The following is a 24,223-nucleotide window of genomic DNA, read 5'->3' on the forward strand; positions in this document are numbered from 1 at the left end:
AGTTGTTTTTATGCAGTTCTTTTTTTTTTGGTCTTTGGTTTTAAAGGCTCCCTCACAAAGAAGCAGATATTCTCATAACAAACAGAGATTAAACAGGCTGCAGCTGGCATACAGTATCTGTAATTGAGCACATTTATGCAGCATCTGCAGAGTGTATTTCACAAAAATATTTTTCTATCGAATAAAAAAGAATAATCTCGAAATTGAGAAAGTACAAACGCACATATAATCCTTGATTCAATAAACTCCCTATTCATCCTGTAAAAGCTGCTTCATAATTGTTTGTTTTTGCCGTTTATTTTGTGTGCAAAGATGATGCAGACGACATGGAGCTTGACTGTGCGAAGAGAAGAAAAAAAGCCCTTGATGACACTCAACATGGTGGGAATGAATTGGTCACAGGAGGACTGATTTAGTCACAAAAAAAGGGGGAGGAAGGCGGCAAAAAAATCCACAGAAAGGGTGAAATTTTGTTTTATTGCAAAGCCCAAGGAGGGCACTGCCTGATAGCTGTGGGGTTTGTGCTGTATACTCTTGTGCTGTGGCCTCGTGATTCATGACTGCGGCGTTTGTTTGGTAAAGGTAGAAATGTATTCATGGTTCAATTGTATCAGACGTACAAATTGCAGGTTTGAATATGCAGTCAGGCTGGACTGAGAGGAGGAATCGTTGTATAGTACATTTTAGTTTGTGCTATTTAGCTCAACAAAATAAAAAAAAGTGTATCAATAGTGCCCCCACATGGAAAGGCCTGAAAGATACTAATGGCTTTCTGTAAGCCAGCTTCAAAAACACAGCTTTTAGTGCTCGATTTCAGGCACCATAAAACAATTGACTCAATGTAGATGTTTAAGTTGTCCACATCAAATTGTACAGATTATTTTTTTGCAATCACAACAGAGGAAACAGACCACAACATGAATTAGACCAAAACACCTTTATGATTCATTTCATAATCTTGAAAAATGTGCATTCAGAAAAAGAAACGCAATCATGTGACTCATATTATAACAACTCGGCATTGTGGAAGTAAAGCTTTGCAGAAAACTCACGATACAAAAAAAGCATATTCTCTTTGAAAATCAAGATACAAATATGTCTCTCTTTCTTTTTTTTTAAGTATCTTTCAACCAGCTCCATCACAAGTCTTTACGGTCTCCCCGTCTTATGGCGTCCACCAGTTGTGACATCTTTTTGCCCAAAATATCACCGCCGACACAGGTTTTAAAGTCTCCACCAGTAAAATAACGTCGACATCCGTTGGTCTCCAAACTGTCTTTAGTGGGGGTTTTTTGCAGGGAAGCCAAATAGGTCAAACATGCCACAGCGAAGCGAGAACCTCCTCTAGGAGGAGCTCATCTGGTGCTCCTCCTCAGGCTCTCCACGGTCTGCAGGAAGGACCGCAGGGCTTGGTCCTCCTCCAGGGTGGAGCAGTCCTCCTCCTCCTCCTCCTCGATGATGCCACACTGCACGCGGCGGAGGCGGGGCTCGCGTCGTCCGGCCCTGCAGACACAAGCCGTGGCCAGGGACTGGGGGAACTCCTCCATCACCAAGGGCAACAGATGGGCGGGGAGCGTGTCCATGCTGGTCGCCATGGTGAGCGGTGGCCCAAATGCGAAGGGGGGGAGGCAAGACGGGACGGGCGCTGATCGGCAGCGATTTGAAGCCTCGCTGCTTTGTTTGCAAATGCAGGCGTATCTGATCAGTGGAAGTTTTTGGTCGAGATGATTTCTTTTCTTTTTTTACAGAGGAAATTCTTAAAATATGAAATACTCAAATCAGTGAGAGCTGTTTGATATTCAGTCCAGAGGGTTCTGCTTGATGAGGGATGAGGATTTGAGAGATCCTGTAGCTGCTGCCCTTCGCTTTGGAACTCTGCTGTGAAATCACAGTGAGTGAGATGCTGAGCGCCCCTTTTATATACATCTCTCCACTCTCCCACTCCTTTGGGCATCCCTCTACACACAAAACACACACACACACACTCTCTTTCTCTCTCTCTCTCTCTTCCCCTCCTACATTCCCAGCGATGACACACTTCCGCAGCTTCCATACCGGTGCACCGGAATAATCTCCCAGAAACTGTTGGCATGGGAACCGGACGGCGATGCGTTTGGCAAGGGAAGAAGCACGAAGGTGGAGGAGGCAACACATTTGCATGGGCTGTGAAAGTGACGAATAATGATATAAAACGCTCAAGGGAGATATGAGCAGACCAATAACGGTTTGTGTGCGAGTGTGTGGTGTTTATTATTACACAGAAGACTGCGTGCATTTGTTGACAGTTGATGTTATCTGACAGAAGGCATACACTTTTTACTTGATATCCGACTACACACACACATACATCTTTCTAATTTTGAAATGAAGACTTGAGAACTGTTCTCTTATCAGGCCTTCTCGTGAATTGTGCATAAAATAGGCTAAAATGTGTAGAAAAATGAATATTTGTCTAAATAAATCTTGCAGGGAAAGAAAGGTGAAAAGCAAATAAAAGAAGACGGAGCAGACCGATGAGTGACGTTATTCAAATTGATATTTATTGAGAACAAAATGCAATTCAGTGTCCCCGGGTGTTCTGGTTTGCAGGTATAGGGAATACGTCTCGCGCTTAATCCGCTGAGTAAAGCGCTTTGGACAGAAGTTGGTCCCCCGATGCTGCTGCCGCACCTAAAGAGTACAAGTTGCCCGTTGGGGGCTGATACAGTATAACTTAAATCTCAGCCAAGACACATTAATGGAACGGGACTTCTACTCGATGAACACACACACACACACACACACACACACACACACAAACACGTAGCTCTGAAACGAGAAAAAGTCAAATTAAATGAACACTTTGCTCATTGGCTTGTCTCGTCTGTGCATTTGGTCAGGTTTTAACACTTTAGTAAAGCAAACAGTAAAAAAGGTAAACGCCGATGTGGCACACGGATCAAACCCACACGGGATGAACTGTGATGCGGAACTTTAGAGGACTTCAGGAGAGGAAATCGTGCCAAACAAGGACCACGGTTGTCGGGATGAAACTCCTCATTTTCAGCAAAAACCTGAAATCCATCTACAGAGCCTCCACTTAAACTTTACACGGATGAAATGTGGTTTGGTTAAATTAAAAAAAACACGCTGCCCCCGTTACCCCCATCAAAACCGTCGCGAAAATGTTAAGACGGAAAAAAAGCAAAACTTTAATGAATTTTATGCTCGAGAAGAAACTTCTGATATGCAAAAAGAAAAATTGTGACAAGAAAATATCCCATTTCCGCTTTTTTAATGTTAATAAAACATTGTTTAAGTGCTGCGGAAAGCGTTACCAGCGAGTAAGTACCACCTGCGGTGTTCTCCTAAACGGCTTTAAGCGAGTCAGAGCTAAAAAAGATGGTCCCGATGCACACAAAAATACCCACAGGCCTCCGACCTCGCCTCTAAATGGATCTGCGTCCTTCCCCGACATCATCTCGGCTTAATTTTTCCAATCACGTTTCGTAGACAGATAGATGGTTTGGGGAATCTTTTTTTGTATTATTTTTTTGGGGGGCTTTCCACATTAGCATTAGCGCTCCATTCATTAAAGCTGATCAGTCGATGAGGAGCGCCACTTTTTTTTGTTGTTGCAATGGATTGAACACACGTGACGGCGGCCAGATGCGGCCTCGCTCCGTCTACGACTGGGGGGAGTTATTGGGGGAGGACGGGGGCAGGGGGAGGACGAGGCATTGCCCAGAAACTGTCACATTCTCTCTTCCGTGGTCCCGCGATGGCGGCGAGTCGGGCCGAGTCGTCAACACAGCTGGCGTCCCCGCCCCGCCGAGCAGCTCCGTCTAACCCTGCTTCTGCTTCTTAAGGTAACGAGCGCGCTGGGACAAACCCATCCCCATCACATGGCTGCTGAGGAGCTTGGCGGGGAGCAGCGCTGTCACCCAGCCCTGCGGAGGGAAACAACACGGTCAGCTGGTGGCATTTACAAATAACAGATTAGCATTCATCATTAATATCCGAAGCCACAACTGTGGCGAGCGGATGAAAGTGCAGGGAATTGTGCATTGCTTCGATGCCCGTGGTCTTCCAGCTAATTAAAGCTCCATTTCAGCTTTTATTATTTTAGTTAAAACCTTGTCTCGCCGCTATCAAACACTACAAATACCCTTGTAAATTACGCTAAATTTATCTTTCTGGACAAAATTTGCAATTATTTTTTCATATATTGCACATTAGTAGGCAGTTTAAAAAAAAAAAGCAATGAAATCTTTTTCCGCTTTAGCCGTAATGAAGGTTAACTCGACTTTAACTCAACGGTTTCCCAGACGCCGTTGAAACAGTCGACTGTGTTCTAAAGAAACCCTGAAGGTTTTTAATCTTCTTTTTAAGTAAGTAGCAGCTTTATGAAGCATCATAAATGGTTATTTCATCGACTTACCATATTCACTTAATCACAAATACAGATTTCCTTTTAATTGCGTCATTTTAATTTCTCACACGGATTTACTTTAAAGCCGGAATGTGTTATTTTTTCCTAAATTGATATATAATTAAATCCATATAATGGTGCATAATGAATTACGGACATGGTTGAGAGTGGTGATACACTCTTTTGCAGCGCCCTTCACTTCCACATCCATTTAGTTTTATGACCAGCGGCGACGGAGCGTGGCTGGTATGGTTTTGACCTTGTGGCTATACGTGCGTAGTTCACGGCACAACGCGGTGCTGGACTCACCGACTGTAGCGGGAAACTACCGCCGAGGCCGTTCCTGAGTGCTTCGCCGGGTGTTTTATATTTTCTGTCTGCGGACAGATTTTGTCAACAAGCCGTCACAAACTTTAACAGGAGTGCATTCAGAGATGAAAACCCAAGGTCGAGTCGAAAGACTGGTTTGGTCCAGGACGAAGGGACGAAGGCCAGACTTTACGCAACTGCTGTCGGGACAAAACTAAGGGCCAGGAAGTTGGGAAGGGCCAGGAAGTTGGGAAGGGCCCCACCCCCTATACACTTTACACCCCTTGCCCGATTTGCCGCCTCGGTGGCGTGATGCCATCGCAAGATGATCTCTTATTATTATTATTATTATTTCGGTTTCCAGATTGCAGGCTGGCTGCAGTCTAAATTCCATACTGGTGAATTGTGGATTATAACCGGGAGACGGGCCGAGCTGTAACTGGAGAGAAAAGGGATTATCAGATAATCAGAACAGACGCTCCGAGCTTGTGGTTTAGTGAAATATAAAAAAGGCCGGTGACGGGGGAAAATCTGTGCCGAGTTTACCACGTCATCAACAAAGGATTGCTTATGCCGAATGATTTATTGACTCCGCCCCCTCCGCTGGAACCGTCGGTGCCGTTATTTATGTGCGTATCAATAAACATGATCATTGATATGCAGATCACACAGGGGAGACGCTGAAGAAGCGAGGACGCCTGAACTAGCCGAACTCAACCTGCGTTCCCGTCTGCGCAGAGTGATTACAGTGTGAGGACGCGCTCCGTGACTTCAGGGGATGTTTATCTTGCGACGGATGCGTTCGAGTCGGTGAACGGAGACGAACAGATAGGAGGTTCTTCGTGTAAAAGAGAAATTGGAGCCACTTACGCCCGGTGGCCACGACAGACCTCCATTACTCCTCCATTACCCTGGACCCGTCGTGTTCAAATCAAAACACAGATCCCAGTTGTTCGTGCTCATTATCTAAAACGGGGACTGAAAACGTCGCAGGTTTTAGGGTGAAGTTGAGTCACCCAGTGGTTCAGTTTGGTCGACGGGTGAATACTCGGCAATCACTTCTGGCTCGCTTCGTGTGAAACTCCCAAAAAAAAACAAAAAAAAAAAAAAAAAAAACGGAAGCCCAGAGTGAAGAAATGAAAAGAACTCTCTCTCGCTTTCGTTTTAGGTTCCTAGTGTCGCACACCAAGACTTACCATGATGGCGTGGGGCAGGTAGCCGTTGGTCTGGGTCTGTAAGCCCACCGTGTTGAGCTCGGCTGACACGTAGCGGTCTGGGCTGGGTTTGTCCAGCGTGGCCCGCCGGATTTTACTCAGCTTGGTTGCGACATAAAATGGCAGAACACTCTGAGAAAGCGAGGAAAAGACACAAATATGAACAATGCATCTAGTACCTTTATTTCTCTATGAATTACATTTTATAACTATCGGTATGTACCAGCAGACTCCATTTTAAAAAAAGCATGTGTGCTCACAGCAGACGAAGGTTGGTTCACTTACCTGGATGATGATGCCTTTGCTTTTGTATTCAGCTTGCAGACCTCGGGAGAAGAAGTCCACAAATGCCTACATCAAATTTAAAAAAAAAGGCAGGTCGTTGAGGCCAAAACTCCAGTTCCAGTAAAAAAAAAAAAAATAAGATGACATCAATCCCCAAAAGAATAAGAACACATGAAGTACAAAATGCGCAGTCCTAAAGACGAGCTAAGAGGAAATACGTGCACAAAGGGTTCAAGTACAATGGGCTTTCACAATGTTAATGGCGGGTGTAATGAACTGAGACGGTCGTTAAATTGGGCATTAAAATGAAGATTCACCCTTGATGGATTTTGGATGCACTTTTTAACTTGCATTGCTGACACCTGGATTTAGAAGATGGAAAATTGACCCAGTGTTTAGACGCCAGCAAATGAATCAGCTAAAAGTGTGAACAACAGGCTTGTTTTTTTTAAGCTAACAAACACAGGCACACGAGAAAGCCATATGCTCGCTTTTTTAATTGGTACACTACCTCGGGACCCGAGTTACTCACCCACTTTTCATTTTTGGAACAATTAAAAACAGCAAATATGAAAAAGGACAATCTCTAACCTTCTCTCTGCATCCAAATAAACGCTGAACAAATATGGTTGGTGAAAATAAATCCAACAATGTGTTGGATTTAAAGTAGAATGAGTTACTTAGACTCTTGTATTGGGGAAGTAGAGAGGTCGCTTTTGACATTGGACAAGATCAACATACATATTACCCAGCAACCATCACTGCATATCTGCGTACGACAAAAAAAAAAAACCCCACAAACGAAAACAAATGATTCATGCAATTACTTGTTTTTATAGTTTAGGTAGAAGCAGAAGTCTGTTATGGATTGCTACCGATTTTAATTAAAAACCATGGCGGAGATGAGTTTGCCTTTTTGAAGGTTTATTACACAAATTCTACTGAATTCTTCTTTGAACACATTATTGGAGGGCCGCCGTGCAACCATAGCTAAACGCTGTGTGTCACGCTGAAGGGCCTGTGGTGATAATGATGAGCTCAACAGCACGATATGAGGAGTTATTTCTATGGTTTGGGGGGCAAATGTCATATTTCCTGATTTCACTGCTCTGTAAATAAGCTTCATTGTTGGGCTATTTTGGTATTTTTTCTTTTCTCCTTTTAAATGAGACGCTTTTGTCGGGTGTGGTTGCTATGATACAGAACATCGGCAGAGGCAACATAATGTCGGCTCCAGGTATGATGATGATGATGAAGGGAAGGCTGGAGCGCTTCGGGAGAGACGGTGTAGTCATGTGTGTAGTTATTTCTCCTCCATTGTTCAGAACTTGGAGGTCTTTGAGCTATTTGTCCCCGCACACCTGCCTCCTCTTCACTGTGATTAGTCGGCTGGGTAAACGAGTGACAGTAACGAGCGCAGCGTTACACCTCAAAGTTGAACAAGTTTCATCTCTTGGTGACCAGAAGAAAACAAAACCCCAAAAATGCAGCGCTCCCGTTGCAATTAAAATATTTCTTTTAAAAAAGGTGTTGCAATATTTCCGTTATTGCGACATCCCGAGTAGATCTGCTGGCTGATTAGACACACAATGATTCGCAGCATAATGTTATAATGCAAACCGTTTAGGATGCTAGGATGCGTTTTGAAAGACAGCGCGTCAGCTAACACTCCAGGAAAAAAGGTCAGGAAGCGTGTTCTGCAATTACCTTGGAGGCGGAGTAGACGGTGAGGAGGGGAAAGGGGTACATCCCGCTGGCAGACGAGATGTTGAGGATGGCCCCCCTCTTCCTGGAAAACAAGCAAAAGCTCATTTAGACTGACAAATAACGCAAAGCACAAGAGAAAAGGGAGGAAGGGGGGCAACAAACAGTGAAACCCGATCCCAGCAGAGGACACGGTACGTTGTGCTTGCAAGCTGAAAGCTGCTCTTGTCGTACATCAAAGGAGATCACGTAGCTATTGATAAGATCAAAAGGAACAGCTAGATCAATATTTAAACGTTTGGCTTTCAATCTAAACTAGAGGTAGGCTGTGTTTTGAGAAATGAAATAATTTTGTCTGTGCAAGTGAAGGTTTAGTTTCACTACGAGAAAAATGATGAGAAAATTGTATAAATCAGCGGTAACTTGGTATAAAATGAGTATACAGTATGAAAGAGACTCTACTCCACTTAGAATAAAAACTCTTTATTGCACAACCTGAAGGTCAAATATTACATGATGTTTTCATGCACACACACATTTCAGTGAAGATCTCATAATATCGCACATTTACTGTCAACTGATGCTTTATTCGCTGCTTTAAATCAATGTCACAATAGTGCTTTTTTTTTTTACTATCAAAGTATGGTAAATGTTGATAAATTATCAAATTTATGTTGAGTGTAATTGAATAAATTGTCTTCATTATTTGTTTTGCACAATTAAACAAATACAAAACAAAGTATAATTAGTTTAGTTATTTTTTTAAATCTCTGGACAGAGCAGAGCTAACGGTTTCCCCCCCGTTTCCAGTCTTTGTGCTAAGCTAGCTAAGCGTCTCCAGCTTCATACTTAAACAGATACGAGGGCAGTATACATTCTCACCTGTCTCTTCGCACAAAAGTTGAATAAGCATATTTCTTATTGATGAGACTTTGAGTTGGAGAACATATAGACTGGGTGAGTAGAAACATAAATAAATCTACTGGAATAATAAGGATGTTTAACCATCTTACCACTGCAAACTGTCATTATTTCAGTATACAGAATGTTGTTTTCCTTCTGTATTATTGGCCATGTATTCCTTGTTTAAGTTTTTGTTATAGCTATAGTTATTGTTGTTATTATATATCATATCTTGTAAAAAAACACGTCATACCGTTTGTATATTCATTTTGTGTTATTAATAATACATAGGTGAAGGCTTCAAATAAGTCCAGTGGGCTTTCTGCCTCTTCCTGCACTGTGATATTTATTATTTATCTCAGTTATGTTTGTGTATCTTTTTTTAAACTGTGCAAAATAAAATTAAAAAAAAAGACAGACACTGTTCACGTATAAAATGAAGAATGATTTAGAAAACACAACACAATAAGATCATATCATCGTTTTCAACTCTAAGCACCATGTGCTGCTTAAAACATCTGTGCTTGTGTTAATTACTACAGATTCACATTCTCTCTCTCTCTCTCTCTCTCTCACACACACAGTGGAAACTTACCTCTCCACCATTCGAGGTAAAACGAGACGCGTCATCTGGAGAGAGAGAAACAAGTGTGAGAAACGAGTGAGAGCTTTGACAAGCAAAAAAATAATGTCCGTGTGTGTGTGTGTGTGTGTGTGTGTGTGTGGAGGTGTGTGTCCGCCTTTGTAAACGCGTGTGTGAAGAGGCGGTATAGGGAGGGGGAGACCCAAAAAAAGGCAACGATAATGACCGCAGAGGGAGCCGTTTGAAGAAATATTGAATGACATAAATTAAGCGTAAAGAGAGTGGGTGGACTTTTAGCGGCGAGAAGAAGGAACGGAAGAGACCCACTGTGCTTTATGTCATCCTGCCGCGCTGGTGTGTTTCCATTATTGCCGTTACCTGAGGGGATCACCCGTCAGTGGATCACAAACCCACTTCGGCCACTTAAATCCACTCAAAAGCCCTTACTTAAGACGACCTCTGCTACGCGTCTCCAAGGTATACGAGTGGATACCAGGAGACATTTTCACACCCTCGAACTTTGACTTTTTTTTCCATACTTTTACAAGAAAACTAAATTTGAGTGCCACAGAGACACGAGGCTGTAATCGCCACGAGTAAATATCGACCTGAAGGGGGAAATACTGACGATAAACAACCACTCACCTGGCACACAGACGTTACGTTAACGTTGACCATGGTGTCGATGAACTGAAACGAGAAGAAACAGGAGCGTCACTGCAACTTGTGCATCATTTTTCAGAATTGCAGACTTTTTAAAAAAGACGTTATTTCGCGATTGGTTATGGGATGGGTGTGCACGAGCCGCTGTGCGCCAAAGGCTGCTCACATTAAAGCCACACTGTGGAAAACAGTCACACAGAGAGGTTGAAGTCTATGAAAATGAGACTTTCTTGACGTGTAAAAAAAAAGATCTTTGAAATTGACAAACACTGTATGTCTATGTCGTGGCACAAATCTGAATTTTCCTTTTTCTTCGGTCTCGACCCGTCGGCGCATTTCTTCCAAAATGAGGTCCCATGGTAATCCACCGGAGGGGCGGGACTTCAACTATCTATTCTCAAACTAACAAACTTAATTTGAGCTGCTACGACCTTCTGGAATGACCGGTAGCTTAAAGCTTTCGGTGATTAATGTGTTGTACTTGTGCTACGTTACACAGACACACCGTATAATTACAATAACTCAGCCAGTCACACCAGTTAAAATAAAAAGTACAATATTGGAATCAGTTTATTCAACAACAAAAAAAAAGGCAGAAAACTGATAAGCACAAAAATCATACCGGAAAGAATCCCGTTAGTCGTGGAGCGAGATTATTCAAACTTCATCGAAACAGGAAGTGCATAAAGGACATAATGGAATGTGCTATTATTACCACTCTTTTTTAATCCTGAAAAAAAGAAAATTCCATACATAGAATCATGAGCACACGTGTGGTAAACGGCCTCATGGTGAACCTTTAACTCACCGTGTCGAGATTGGGGACGTTGAGGAAGAATTCAGGGTACGAATACGAGATCCCGACGTTGTTCACTGATAACGAGAGAAAAAAATAAAGACAACAGGGACACTGAGAGGTGGCATTGGTGTGATGTGGAGTTCAGCGTGTTATTCCTCTTTGCAATCTTAGGAGGGCAGCAAAGGGCTGAAGAAGCCAGGATGAATGAACCTTTCTGACTACATGAAGAAACACTTACTTTAAGAGTGGATTTGACTGCTTTCCTACAGCTCTTGATTCAGACTGAATCTAATTCCCTTCAAGTGAGACGGGCGAGTCTTACCCAATACTCCAATCTCTAGTCCCGCGAGCCCGTCTTCGATCCTAGAGTAGATGTCCACGGCGCTGAAGTCCGCCGCGATCGTTTTGGTTTCCACGCCGCATTTGCTCGCTGAAAAAGCACGAAGCGTGTCAATGATTTTGCACGTAGAGCAAAAAGGTCGAAGAAGAAAAAATAAATGTAAACCAGCGCTCGCTTGTAAAAGACCACGTCGCCGCAAACAGTCAGAAAAGAGAAGACCAAAGCAGAAGAAAAAAAAAAAAAGAGAAGAATTTAAACCCTGAAATAATCCTTCTTCATCAACGAGGATATCCCTCCCTTAAGAGGCAGCTTTCATTTAATTGGACAGATTCACTTTCAGCTCCAGCAGGAGGCTTTACTGCCTCATCGCCGAAAGCACAAGAGTCCCGCTGAACCTCCACTCAATAAAAGGATCGCTCGTGAATAAAATAAATAAATAAAATAAACATGCAATTTGATGCAACATCATTTAATCTGAGTCACTTAGCCCCGTCGGACTATCGCGCTGTGCAATATGGAGGCAACGTAGCAGCAGTGGACCAGTGAGACTGAAGTCTGCTCACTACATTAGACGCGTGGGCCTTTGGACCGCGGGTCCTGTTGATTTCCCCCGGCTGAGAGATGTGGGATTAGTTAGACTGATGGATTAAACAGTAATATTGAGCTGCATATTGTATTTCGCTGTGATTTATGTGCTAAAAGAAAAGAAAAAAGAAATCCTCCATGTCTGGCGGCATTTATTTTTTTGGGGTCTGCATGATTTAAAAAAAATGAATGCATGTAATGAATGCAATTAATATTCATAATACTCACAGATCGCCTTGGATACGTCGTCCAGCTTCTCCTGAGAGCGGCTGATCAGCACGATGGCGAAGCCTCTGCGGGCGAGCTGCAAACACACAAAACACATGTTAAACAAAGACAGAACACACCTGCGCTTTTGTTGTTTTAGTAAGTTGGTAAATAACGGAGTGGGAGTGGCATTAAACAAAAAAAGTGTGCGCGTGTGGGACATTAAATCATTGATATTTAACTATACAAAGATGACGCCTGAACTTGTCTTCATTTTGTCAACTTCCTCTGCATTGAGTTGCACCTTTTCTTAAAAAGGTCAAATTTATTTTGTCTGAAGAGGGGAGGCGATTAATTAGGCACAAGCGTCCGTCTGCACGGTAACGTCACAAAAGGAGGTCGCCAGGCGGGGGCGAGAGGGTTGACCTTCAGGTTCTGACCAATCAGAGACAACCACCTGTCCACCAGCTCCCGCTCAGGAAGGCTCCATGCTCACACGGTTTCCTTTACTGATAATAGTGGAATCTTTAAGGCCTGGTGAGGTAAGGCAACTAAGTACATCACATGGTACAAACTGCATTAGAAAGTGGCCGTGTCCTAGGTAGGGACTACATGATTTCTTTGAAATTAAAAAGGGGACATGTCATACTCAAAACCGGTTTCTACTAGAATGTGTTTACTTGCTTTAATGTATTTTTCCTCATACTGTCTGGGTAAATATATCTGTATTCATCTAGTGCCTGTCTCTTTAAGACGCCCTCCCCAAAGAAATCTGGGAACGGGAAACATATGGCGTACCTTTGCAAAGGTAGTTCAAGGTGTGGAGGTATTTAATGAGCCTGCATGTTACGGAGGAAAGGGAGATAAATGTGAACTGTCTGTTTTTTTTTTTTTTCACAGTTTGAGTCGGTTGGCACTCCAGAAAACCAAATGTATGAGAACGGTATGCACAAACTTAAGAATAGTTTGCAGAAGCCTAAATATTCATCCCCACTTAATCAAACCTGCAAGAAAATGAACGTTCAAAACAAACGCTACAGGAATGAATCACATTATTTATTTTTTAAATAAACACACAAACTCCTACATTTTCAAGGCCAACTTTAGAAATTATTGAATAATCCGTATGTGTTTGACAGAAACACCCAGGTCTACGCCCCGGTGGTCGAGGTGAGGAGAATCTTACCTCCTCCGCATAAGCTTTCCCGATCCCGTCTGTGGCTCCGGTCACAACTGAAATGGAAAATAATATAAAATAATAAATAAAAATGAAAAGAGACAGAGACTGAGTTAGCAGGAAAAGCTATATAATGCCCTCAATCAAATATGAAAACGCAGACTTTAATAAAAAAAAAGGCAGAGATGTGCTGTAAGAGAACGAGTTATAGAGCAACATAAAAGTTTATGGTTCACAACAAAAAAGGCTGTCTTTGAATATTTTTATACTCTGATGTTAACTCAACAGAATAAAGAAACACGTGTATATATAACTTAGGCGGCAAAGGAGCACAGACAATGAGACTAAAAAGTTGAGACACACAATACTGAATATGCAGAGGTTATAAAAACACTGGTAATCCCAGACATAACACCAGTAAGAGATTGTTGGATATCTTATCAAACCATTGGGCGTCAATCTGCTGCTAAAAAACAGCCTCCTCCACTTCTACAGACAAAGAGCGCCACCCCCAGGAACTTTATGTCACCGCAGAAAATCCAAACGCTAAAACAATGTCAAGAGTTGCGGACCGTTTGACACTGACGACGTGATCTCTGGAGAAGTGCACCGAACGATGGCCGAGCACTAAAGGCTTGAGCAAAATAAAGTGACTCTGCTTTTCAAGGGTGATGGGCCTGAACGTCGGTGGTGTTGGATGGATGTACTGCAGGATGAGTGTACAGGGAGGGCAGCCGAGGTGAATGAGGAGGACAAAGAGGGGGAGGGGGAAGCTGGGTCCTCTGTCATCAGTGGCAGTCCAGCGAACGGATGCCCTGGAACTGCCTGGCACCAACAGCAGCAGCAGCAGCAGCAGCAGCAGCAGTCTATTCTTAGCAACTCCCATCTTTCAGAAGGAACTACTCATCAAACCTCTGGCTAAATATAACCAAGAAGTGGAGGGAGAGCGAGGACGTTAACAACATGACCCCGTATGACCTCTGGAGCCCAACTTAAAGAATATTATGCATCTCATCCTTGAGTCAACTTGTGTGTTCTTCTTCACTTTGTTGTTTTTAAAGTGTCAACAGCATGTAAATATTAATAGGATTCTGTACTAACTTTGTATTTTGCGTCGTGGATGAGACCTTCTTCCAATGTGGATATTGGCGGTTTGGTTCAAACCGAGTCAGTCTACTCGGGTGCACCGAGCAGCGGGGCCTCTAGGGGCCGCCAGCGGGGCTCTTAATTATGCTCATTAAATATGACACGCAAGGTGCACCGGCATAAGTGCATATCTATTCACGTCAAACTTAGTCTCAGTAAAGTAAAGATTAAGACACCAATGGCTTGGCCTTTTGGTGGCCATCAGTGGCAACTACTTGTTAACGTAATACAAAGCCGAGACCGCAAACTGAAAAATGCGCATCCTAAAATAAATATTTTTGTTCCATTAGTGATGTATAAATATTGCAGTCGGTCAGCTGCTCGGGCGACGGTGCGTTTTTACTGCAGGTAATTCTGTAAACGATGAATCGAGGGCGGATGCTATAATGATGGAGATCAAACTCTGGATCAAATTAAACAAACTATAAATTCATTTTGTTGGTAGTAAAATAGTATAGCCTTTAATGTCAGATTTTCATTGCTGCATAGTATATTAACTACGCAAATTAGAAAGTGTGCTTGGCTGCATCCGATTGGCCGATGGGAGTGTCTTTCTGAATGCACCGTGTTGTCGTCAATGCAGAGGATGACTTGGTGTTTTTAGTCTCACTCATATTTTGTATAACTGGGAGGGTGCAACTTTTCGTCGCCTCACCTCAGGGTCCAACATAACAGCTTTGATAACACACCTGGCATCTTAATTTTGTCAATATATATATATATCGGTTTTTTTTTGTCTAATGCTCCGCACACACCTGATCGCTGCCGCTGTCACGCGATGTTTGTGCTTTAACACAAACATCCCTGCAGAGATGTTTATTTTGAAGCAAATATCCCATTCTTGCGAGAATACTATTAATGCCTTGGCTTACTCATCCGTCTATCCACCCTTTGCTGTAACCCATGTCCCCCCTTCCCCCCTTCCGTGTGATCTTCCTAAGTACAGATGATGCCGAGGTGCCGAGCGTCCTCTAGGGCTGCAGCGGAGCCGAGCGGGGGATGAAGTGACAAACACGAAACATGGGGGATCCTAGGGGCAACTAAAAATAGCACGGAGGAAGAAGAGGAGGAGGAGGAGGAGGAGGAGGAGGAGGAGGAGGAGGAGGAGGGAGAGTGATGCCGAGGCTGCGGGCACGATGATGAGGGAAACAGGGGCCGGGGATATTTTTAGATGCTTGAGAATGAATTGTTTTGCAGTCGGAACAGAACAAAAATAAATAAATAAAATTTGGGGAGAAAATAAAAAAAGCTTTTACAGCCGAGTGCATTTTTTCCTTCATTCAAATGAGACAAAATCTATTTGGGGCAGTGCCGTCTTCTGCTGAATGTAGGTTATCCCGGCTAGCTGCTCTAATGACGGCGCCGCCATGTGTCACCGTTTCCTGGGTGTGTGGGGTTTGAGAGCCGGCACCGTCTCACTGTCGGAAATAATTGAAGGACTGGGAACACATCATCTCGCTCTGCAACCAAAAATAAAAAGCCTAAAGTCCCGCCCCACATTCCAGACTCGCTTTCTTTTTCGTCCCGCTGGAGGAAGAGGAAGAACAAGAAGAAGGAGAGGGTTTCATGCAGAAATAATTGGTTGAGGACATGTTTAGTTAATTTGATCAACAGCTGCAATTAAGGTTGGAACGGTGTGAGATTTCGAAGGTCCGATAAACATCTCAGAAAATGTCACGGTTTTATGGCATTACATTTGAATAATAATAAGTAGTAAGGGATAATGCACGATGAGGGGTCCATTATCAGGAATCAGTGGACGACGTGGAGGCCACAGGGAGAATTTGTTGCATTCCTTTGCTGTTTTCACAACGCGGCAAACCCGAACATTTTTGGGACTCAAGAGGGGAAAAATGGGGACATTTAAAGTTGTCCCTTTGAGTTGTGGGAAATTACATGGCATGCATTTATTTTGTGCAACTTCGTTGATTGTTGTTTGTCTCGTGTCTAATGTACGCACCTTCCGCCTAGAAAAAAATCCTTGTTTGTGTAAATATTCCTGGCAAATAAACGGTTTCTGATTCTAAGAATGCAACGCTGCACGAAGCGCAACTGGAACAACGGAGTTGATCACCAACTCTGCCACAGCGATTATTACTATTATCGGATAAGCAACGATGTCGGAGCCTCGATGGGATGGAAAGAAGCTGCGTTGGGACACCGACTTGCTTGTGTTCATGAGGTTTTCCGAGTTTTAATCTACGGCACACTTTATATGAAGGAGCCTATAGCACTAAGTGCACATGTTAGAAGACGTAAAAGAAGCATGGTACATTTAAAAATCAGACATATGGCATCGTCATTAAAAAAAAACAAGTTCCGAAATGATTGTGAGCAATAGATGCATGCATTATATTGTCAGATTAAAAATAATGAAGGCATTGTCTCAGATAGCAAGACGCCATTCATTCAGATACCATTACAATGGTGACCCTGTTATACTGCCACAGTCTCTCTCGTTCTCTCACACACACACGCACGCACACGCACACACGCACACGCGCACACGCACACACAAGAGTGAGACGTGGGTGGCAGTGAACCACAATCCCGAGGATCCTGAGTCTCATTTATGAATGGCTCTGGTCCGCTTACATAATCAGGCCGTCCTCTCGATCGAGTCCACTTCAGCGAGACAAACTTTGTGAATGAGAGCAGCAGCAACGGGCTCCTTTGCCTCATCGGATATTCTGAATAATTTCGCATGTGGAGCCTGATCCAAAAATATATTTATTTTATTTTTAGAACGTCTGACGCGTTTCCATTTTTAGCTGCACACAAAAAAAGATCAAAAAGGCAACTTTCAGCACGCAACCTCAAAACATTTGGTTTTCTCTAGCAGACTGATGTTGTTGTGAATCCAGACTAATGACAGATAATACAACAATATACATGATTTTATGAGGTGTATTCTTAATAATTATTTGTATGGTATTATTATAATACAATAAATCAAATAAGTGATACAATTATTGATTGGGAAATATGAACCGCAAATGCATGAAAGATTTCACCAAAATCATCTTCTTATTTCCACTGATCATGAAGGGTGAAATGTAAAGTAACTATATCTAAAAAAAGAGGACTTTTGACTCGTGGTTTTTTTTTCGTCGACATATTCTGACGTGAACCTTGAACAATAAACATTAAAGCGATCCCAGCTGTGTGTTCAAACTTCAAGGTTCAGCCGGTGAGCGAGGCCAGACAGATGGAGAGCGTTCAGCCCGATTCGATAATCCCCTCGAGCCGTAATCCCACGACAAGATTTACTACAGTGTGCAACCGGCGACAAAAGGCTGATCATTCCCCTCTCGTTCTTTTATTTCTCGAACACGGACAAAAGAAGGGCAGCGGGTTTATGTGCGGAGGCAAAATCTTATCAGTCGACTGGAGACTTGTGAGCCACGAAACAGCCGGGGCGAACTCATTGTGTAACAAAAATTACATCATTAAAAAGGAAATGTGTGCGATATAAATAAAGTTTGGCTTTATTAACAGCTCTGCAATCAAGTTTACGTTTACCAAATTGATAGATGATTTTTTTTGTTTATGGATAGCTGTAAATTCCACTATATATCTATATATGAGGTCACAGTTGTAGCTGCTGTTGACCTGGCCTGGACTACATTATATAAGGTTTTGTCTTTCCCATTGTAATATTAAAAACCTCTCATTTCAATGCAGATCTAAAAAAAAATAATAATGTAAACACTACTGCTCTCAAATTGAAGTTTTATCAAACACAGAAGTATTCCGTGAAGTGGTTTAAGTAATTTTTCTCCGACAGAAAAAATTCAAACAAATTCAGAAACATTTGTTAACGTTATTTGTGTAATATAAAAATTATAAGCGGGAGGCGCTTCCTGGATGCAGCTCCTCTAGCAGGTAGGTCAAAGGCGTCATTGCTCAACAGGCCCCGTTATCTTTCACTGATAATCTAAAATAGGGGGATTGTTGGTGGGTTAAAATGCTACATTTAAAATAGTTTTTCATACAAAGAATGCTGTGTGCCGTTGCTACAAACAAACAAAAAACAGATTAAAACACTATTTTTTCTGTTTTATTGCCAAATTCAACTGGAGGCTCTTGAAGGTCGTTAAAAAAAAGAAGCTGAGTTGCAACCCTGACTTTCAGCCAGAAGAGGTCAGTGAACAGTGCTGAGCAGCTACTCTTTCACAGCAACAAGACGAGTATTATTGTGTGGGCTTCATATATAAAAAGTAATGAATTTAAATAGATAACGTACTTAAGCGTGAATGTTTTCTTGAGAACCCATTTTGGCAGTTTGGATCATGTTTACAGAAAGAAGGTTAATTAATAAAAAAATTAAACATACACACAAAGCAGACATATTGTTATCATTAATATTACAAGCAGCTTTGTTTTCTTCAAATTCAAGTGGATGTTCATCTACAAAGGAAACCAGCAGGGATCCAAACAATGGCATACCTATGTTTTACCAACACGCAAACTGCCTACTACTGAAAATTAACACGACGAAGAAGAAACTTCCAAAAATATCTTTGGCAAATGTTGGCCATATGATAGTTTATCTTCAATTTGAACACTAAACTCTTTGTTTGCACATGTTGTATACAAATAAATAAATAAAAAAAAGATAAATATATATATTCATTTTAATATTCATTTTAATTATAATATATGCCATGGACCACGTCAGTTTCTCACCTGCCCAATTCCCCAGTTCCGTGGGTGAAACGAGCCGTCCGTTGCCCAGCACCCACACCCGGATCCCGGACAGCAGCCGGTACGCGGTGCACAGGGACAGCCAGGCCGCGGTCAGAGCGCCGAGCCAGAACAGCGGCGTCTCCGCGGCCCGAAACACTGCTTCTCCGCTGGACCACATGACTTAAACCCACACGCTCCTCTGTCTGGACTAGCCGGTGACTGTTAGGTATTACTAAAAAAAAAAACTAAATAAATAAGAAACGCTCAAAGTGCAAATGCATGCGACAAAAAATTAATCCGAATGTTACTTCCGGGTTTTACGCTTCCGTATCAGTGCTCGGCTGTCTGTGATTGGTCCGTTTTCTTCTTCGTTTACTAGTTTAGAAGGGAAATTGCAGAATAATCGTTGCTTTACTACCACCTGGTGTTTTACCACAGACCTCACTAGCACAGGTCCCGTATTTTATATATAAATATATCTATATATCATTCGTTTTATTATGATTTTAATTAAAAGTTACGTGATATGTAACTTTCTGAGCAGTTATGATTTCATGATTTTTTTTAGTATTATTACTTTTCTCTTCAAGCTTCTTATGTAATAAGCATGGCTCTGTTTTACTTATATTATAACAATTTAAAAAAGATACTATCCATGATTGAATTAAAGCCTAAGGTTTTACAATGGCGGTTGAAGATTATTTTTTTGTAGGTGGAAAACCACAAAAATCTCATATTAAGAAATCCCAGCCGTTATAAATATAAGTGTAAATAATGTCTTTACCTAAAATATATATACAAGTTTATGTATATTTGAGCAAAATGGCCCAAATGTGGATTTAACTCGTTAAATGTTGTCTCATGAAGGATTTGTTTTTCTTGAGATATTTTTATTATTTGATTTTTCCACAGTTTTCCCCCAAAACATGATGCTTCAGCTTAAATGCATCTGTTTGTGTTCCTCTTTTTCCTTGTTAATGTATTTTTGCTTCAGAGAAGTTACAAGACACAATTGTATTTAACTTAGTACACACACAAACACACACACACACACACACACACACACACACACACACACACACACACACACACACACACACACACACAGGGAGCACACGACTCAGCCAAGTGGAGCAGACAGCAGTGGTCCATAATGTGAGCGTAAGCGTTACATAAGAGCATTGCATCTAAAAATAGAAATGCAGCAATGGTAAACAAGATCCTAAACCGCCGGCTCCAAGCTTTCAAAGGAACCTGAATCAAATGTAAATTAAAGCGCCATCTCTGACTTAAATGGACCAGCTGCTGATCACAACCGTGAGGGGCTGCAGGCGAGTACAGTGGGCCCGATGTCCACGTGTGAGTGAGGCGGACGGAGAGCGAGATTTAAAACTGTTGCATTGATAAAAATGAAACGAGAAGTCGACTCATGGCTTTGACAAAACATGGGAAAAGAACCAGTCAGCTAATTGGTTCATGTATTAAAAGTATACAGACATCTTTTACGGACAGAAGATTCAGCACCACGTGTTGGTGGACAGCTCCTCATCATTGTGTCTTTGCTTTTATTTGTTACTTTTTGGGAGAATGGGACTTGTGGAGAAAGAGAAAAGTCACAAACTTTTATCAACGTTCATTTCCACGTGCTGTTTGAAAGCACAACGTCACACACGCACGCACACACACACACACACACACACACGCACACACACGCACACACACGCACACACACACGCACACACGTGGTTACAGGTTTGCACTCCACTACTGTGGTGTTATTCACTAGAACTACACATGCACAGATCAATAAGAAGGCACGGTAGAGGGTTTCACATTGCTTTTATTGTAATATTGCTGGAAAGAAATGGTTAAAAGCATAATTAATACTGAAACAAAATGCACACAGACAGTTAACAGCATAGAGTTAAAGTAAAATTAGGTGAATATTGTTAACACATGGACTAATTATTATGCTTAAGGATAGGTTTATTAAAATGAATACACGATTTTATTCCAGTTGTTTTTATCCAGTCCATAGACATTATGACATATTTTGAAAAAAAATCAAAAAACAAGACATAATGATATCAAATTTAAAATGAAGTACAAAAAAAAACAGGGAACGGAGAAAGCACACATAAGGGGAGAACATTAAAGTGTATGGTAACACAAACAAACACACACACACACACGCACACACACACACTCCATACATGTGAAGAGCGACCACAAATCAATTATTTAGGGGGGAAATGAAAGAGTTGAGTTTAATGGCATATTTAGAAGAGTTCAACATTTTGATAATTCTGCCGTTGGAGCTTCCGCAGTAAAGTTATGTGAGAGAAAAACACGCACATCTTCACACTGTGTGCACAGTAATATATAATTTGAATTATAGTATTTCTCTAACTGCTTTGGTCGAACACTTTGTACAGACCTTCTTTGTTTTATGTGGTTTTATGTGATTACGCCACATGATCTCTTCACCATTTATTTTTTTTATCAGTAAGATAACCATCCCCACACCTAGAAACTGAGACTACCAGCGTGTGTATTCTGAGGAAGTGCTACTTTTACTTGTTATTACTGTTTTTAAATGGCCTCTCCAGGAGGATCCTTTAGAAACAGGAGCGCCCAACTTTGTGAGTTCTGTGAGATGAGGGTTCATATTTAACTTTGACCAAACCATTGATAAAGGTTCTTTGTGGAACCAGAAAGGGATATTCCATAGCATCACTCTGAAGGACGGTTCCAGATGGCACCTTTACATTTCTTAAATGGTTCTTTAAAGAACCTTGGTCTGAAAGGTTCTTTGTGAACCATGTTTGGTTCCAGATGGCACCTTTATCTTTCTTAATTGTTCTTTGAAGAACCTTGGTCTGAAAGTGGATTTGTGGAACCAGAAACAGTTCTAGCATCACTCTGGAGAAACCAATTCTGGTTCCACATGGCACCTTTATCTTTCTAAATGGTTCTTTGAAGAACCTTGGTCTGAAAAGTTCTTTGTGGAACCAAAAACGGTTCTTCTATGGCATCACTCTGAAGAACCATTTTCGGTTCCAGATGGCTCTTTTATCTTTCTTAAATGGTTCTTTAAAGAACCTTGGTCTGAAAGGTTCTTTGTGGAACCAGAAACGGTTCTAGCATCACTCTGAAGAACCAATTTTGGTTCCAGATGGCACCTTTATCTTTCTAAATGGTTCTTTAAAGAACCTTGGTCTGAAAGGTTCTTTGTGGAACCAGAAGCATTTCTTCTAGCATCACTCTGAAGAACCATTCTCGGTTCCAGATAGCACCGTTATCTTTCTCTGCACTCTGGGAACAGGGCCTTCATTGCTGCCCCCTCCCTCTAGAACTCTCTCCCCTAGAACCTCAGACGTTCTCCGTCACTCACCACCAAAGCTCATGTATTTAAATCTGATTTTACCCGGTTATTAACGTTATATGTTTCTGTTTTGTTTCTGACTGTTATAATGTCATCTCTCTGCCTTGTTTATAGTTATTGCTTTTATTGCTTCTGTTTTTCTCATGCAAAGTGCCTCAGAGTACCCTTTAAAGCGCTACACAAACCAAATGTATTATTATTATTATTGTAATTTCCTCCATGTGTATCCATGGTCTCCGGCTGCCAAAGGCTTCCAGTGAACACGACGTCCCGTCGTAACACTTTCTCTGCTGGTTTTAGCGCCGAGTCTGAACAGAAACTGTAAACTGTAGCGAGCTCTGGACTCATCCTGAGCTCGCCAATAACAAGAAGACGCCCTGTGTTTTTTTTTATTGCAGACCACACAAGGAAAGGTTGTGTGGATTAAATGGCTTTCCCTTCTGGTAATATGTGTGTTTTAAAGAAGAAAGAGAAGGTTTTAAATGCAACAAAATCTCACGTGACGAACTGTTTGTTTACTTCTCTTGGACAGTTTTCCCACTCCCTCTGTGGATTTCCACCCGCTGTGGATCAGTGCTGCTGCCGTCTCCCAGAGGACTGACGTGGACAACCTGTTGGATCGAAAGGCATGAACAAACACAAACAAAAACAAACAAAAAGATAATATGAGCAACATCCAAATTCTGCGAATGCATATAATCATGCACTTTCCAAATGTGCATCTTGTTGCCTGTAGATTGGGTTCACGAAAGCATCGGAAAGTGTATTTTTTTAAAACATGCAACATGTTCAAATGGCAAGAGAACGCAAAAGTGCACCTGCCGAAAAATAAAAATGTTTTCCCAATGCATCATGTTCCATTTGAAAATTTGAAAAAAACAAAGAATCCTGACTTAAAGCATGTTTAAATCAAGCTTTAACACACACACACACACACACACACACACACACACACACACACACACACACACACACACACACACACACAAATTTCTAATAAACCATACAATTACCCAATACAATAAATGGGGGTATGGGGATTCATGTTCACGTGGAACATCGTGCTATTTTGGGGACCTGAGCCCTCTTTGACATCGGAATAGAGCTGTTATTGTGGGGGTCACACATGTGGGATGCAGACTCTATGACTCGAGACCTCGTGGGGGGTCACACCTGTAGGATGCAGACTCTATGATTCCAGACCTAATGGGGAGAGAGGGGGGGTTACACCTGTAGGATGCAGACTCTATGACTCCAGACCTAATAGGGGGGGGCACACCTGTAGGATGCAGACCCTATGACTCCAGACCTCCTGGGGGGTCACACCTGTAGGATGCAGACTCTAGTGACTCCAGACTTCGTGGGGGGGTCACACCTGTAGGATGCAGACTCTGACTCCAGACCTCGGTGTTCTAGTCTTAGACAGCAGCAGCAGTGGGACGTCTCGGTCCCCAGCAGCGTGCACGAGCGACGTCCAGGTCCCCCACGAATGCTTTTTGGGGTAAGGGCTTCCCAGAGTCATGTAGCACAGCAAGCCCAGACCGCAAAAAGATTCGTGACGGACAACAAGCCCCCCGGCTCCCCGTCCACTCACAGTCCACGAGGGGGGACTGTGGGGGTCTTCGTCCTCCACAAAAATAATGAAGTGTCTCCAGATGAAACCCCACGCTGTGTGTGCACGAGGTCGTTTGTGGTGGTTTTATTGAAATGTTTTTATAATTCTCGTCCGCCGGAAGATGAAGAGACTGAAAAACCCCGCCGCCGGGGTTCAGTGTTGCTGTGCAGCTGCGCGCGCAGCCTTGTTGTTTAAAAAAAAAAAGAGA

At 42.2% G+C, this 24,223-nt stretch overlaps 1 protein-coding gene across 1 annotated transcript; it reads right to left on the bottom strand.

Annotated features, from left to right (window-relative positions):
- Positions 1-2,527: 2,527 nt before the first annotated feature.
- Positions 2,528-19,193, bottom strand: hsd17b12b (hydroxysteroid (17-beta) dehydrogenase 12b; the record flags this gene model as incomplete). Its single annotated transcript, XM_079217574.1, has 11 exons — positions 2,528-3,929; positions 5,917-6,066; positions 6,220-6,285; positions 7,927-8,008; positions 9,422-9,456; positions 10,055-10,099; positions 10,881-10,945; positions 11,194-11,301; positions 12,025-12,100; positions 13,190-13,236; positions 19,016-19,193. 11 exons carry the CDS (start codon positions 19,191-19,193, stop codon positions 3,825-3,827), a joined length of 957 nt encoding a protein of 318 aa, XP_079073700.1. The 3' UTR covers positions 2,528-3,824.
- Between the last annotated feature and the right edge of the window lie 5,030 nt (positions 19,194-24,223).

Source organism: Taurulus bubalis (assembly GCF_910589615.1).
Source record: "Taurulus bubalis genome assembly, chromosome: 4".
In the NCBI taxonomy this organism is placed as follows: Eukaryota; Metazoa; Chordata; class Actinopteri; order Perciformes; family Cottidae; genus Taurulus; species Taurulus bubalis.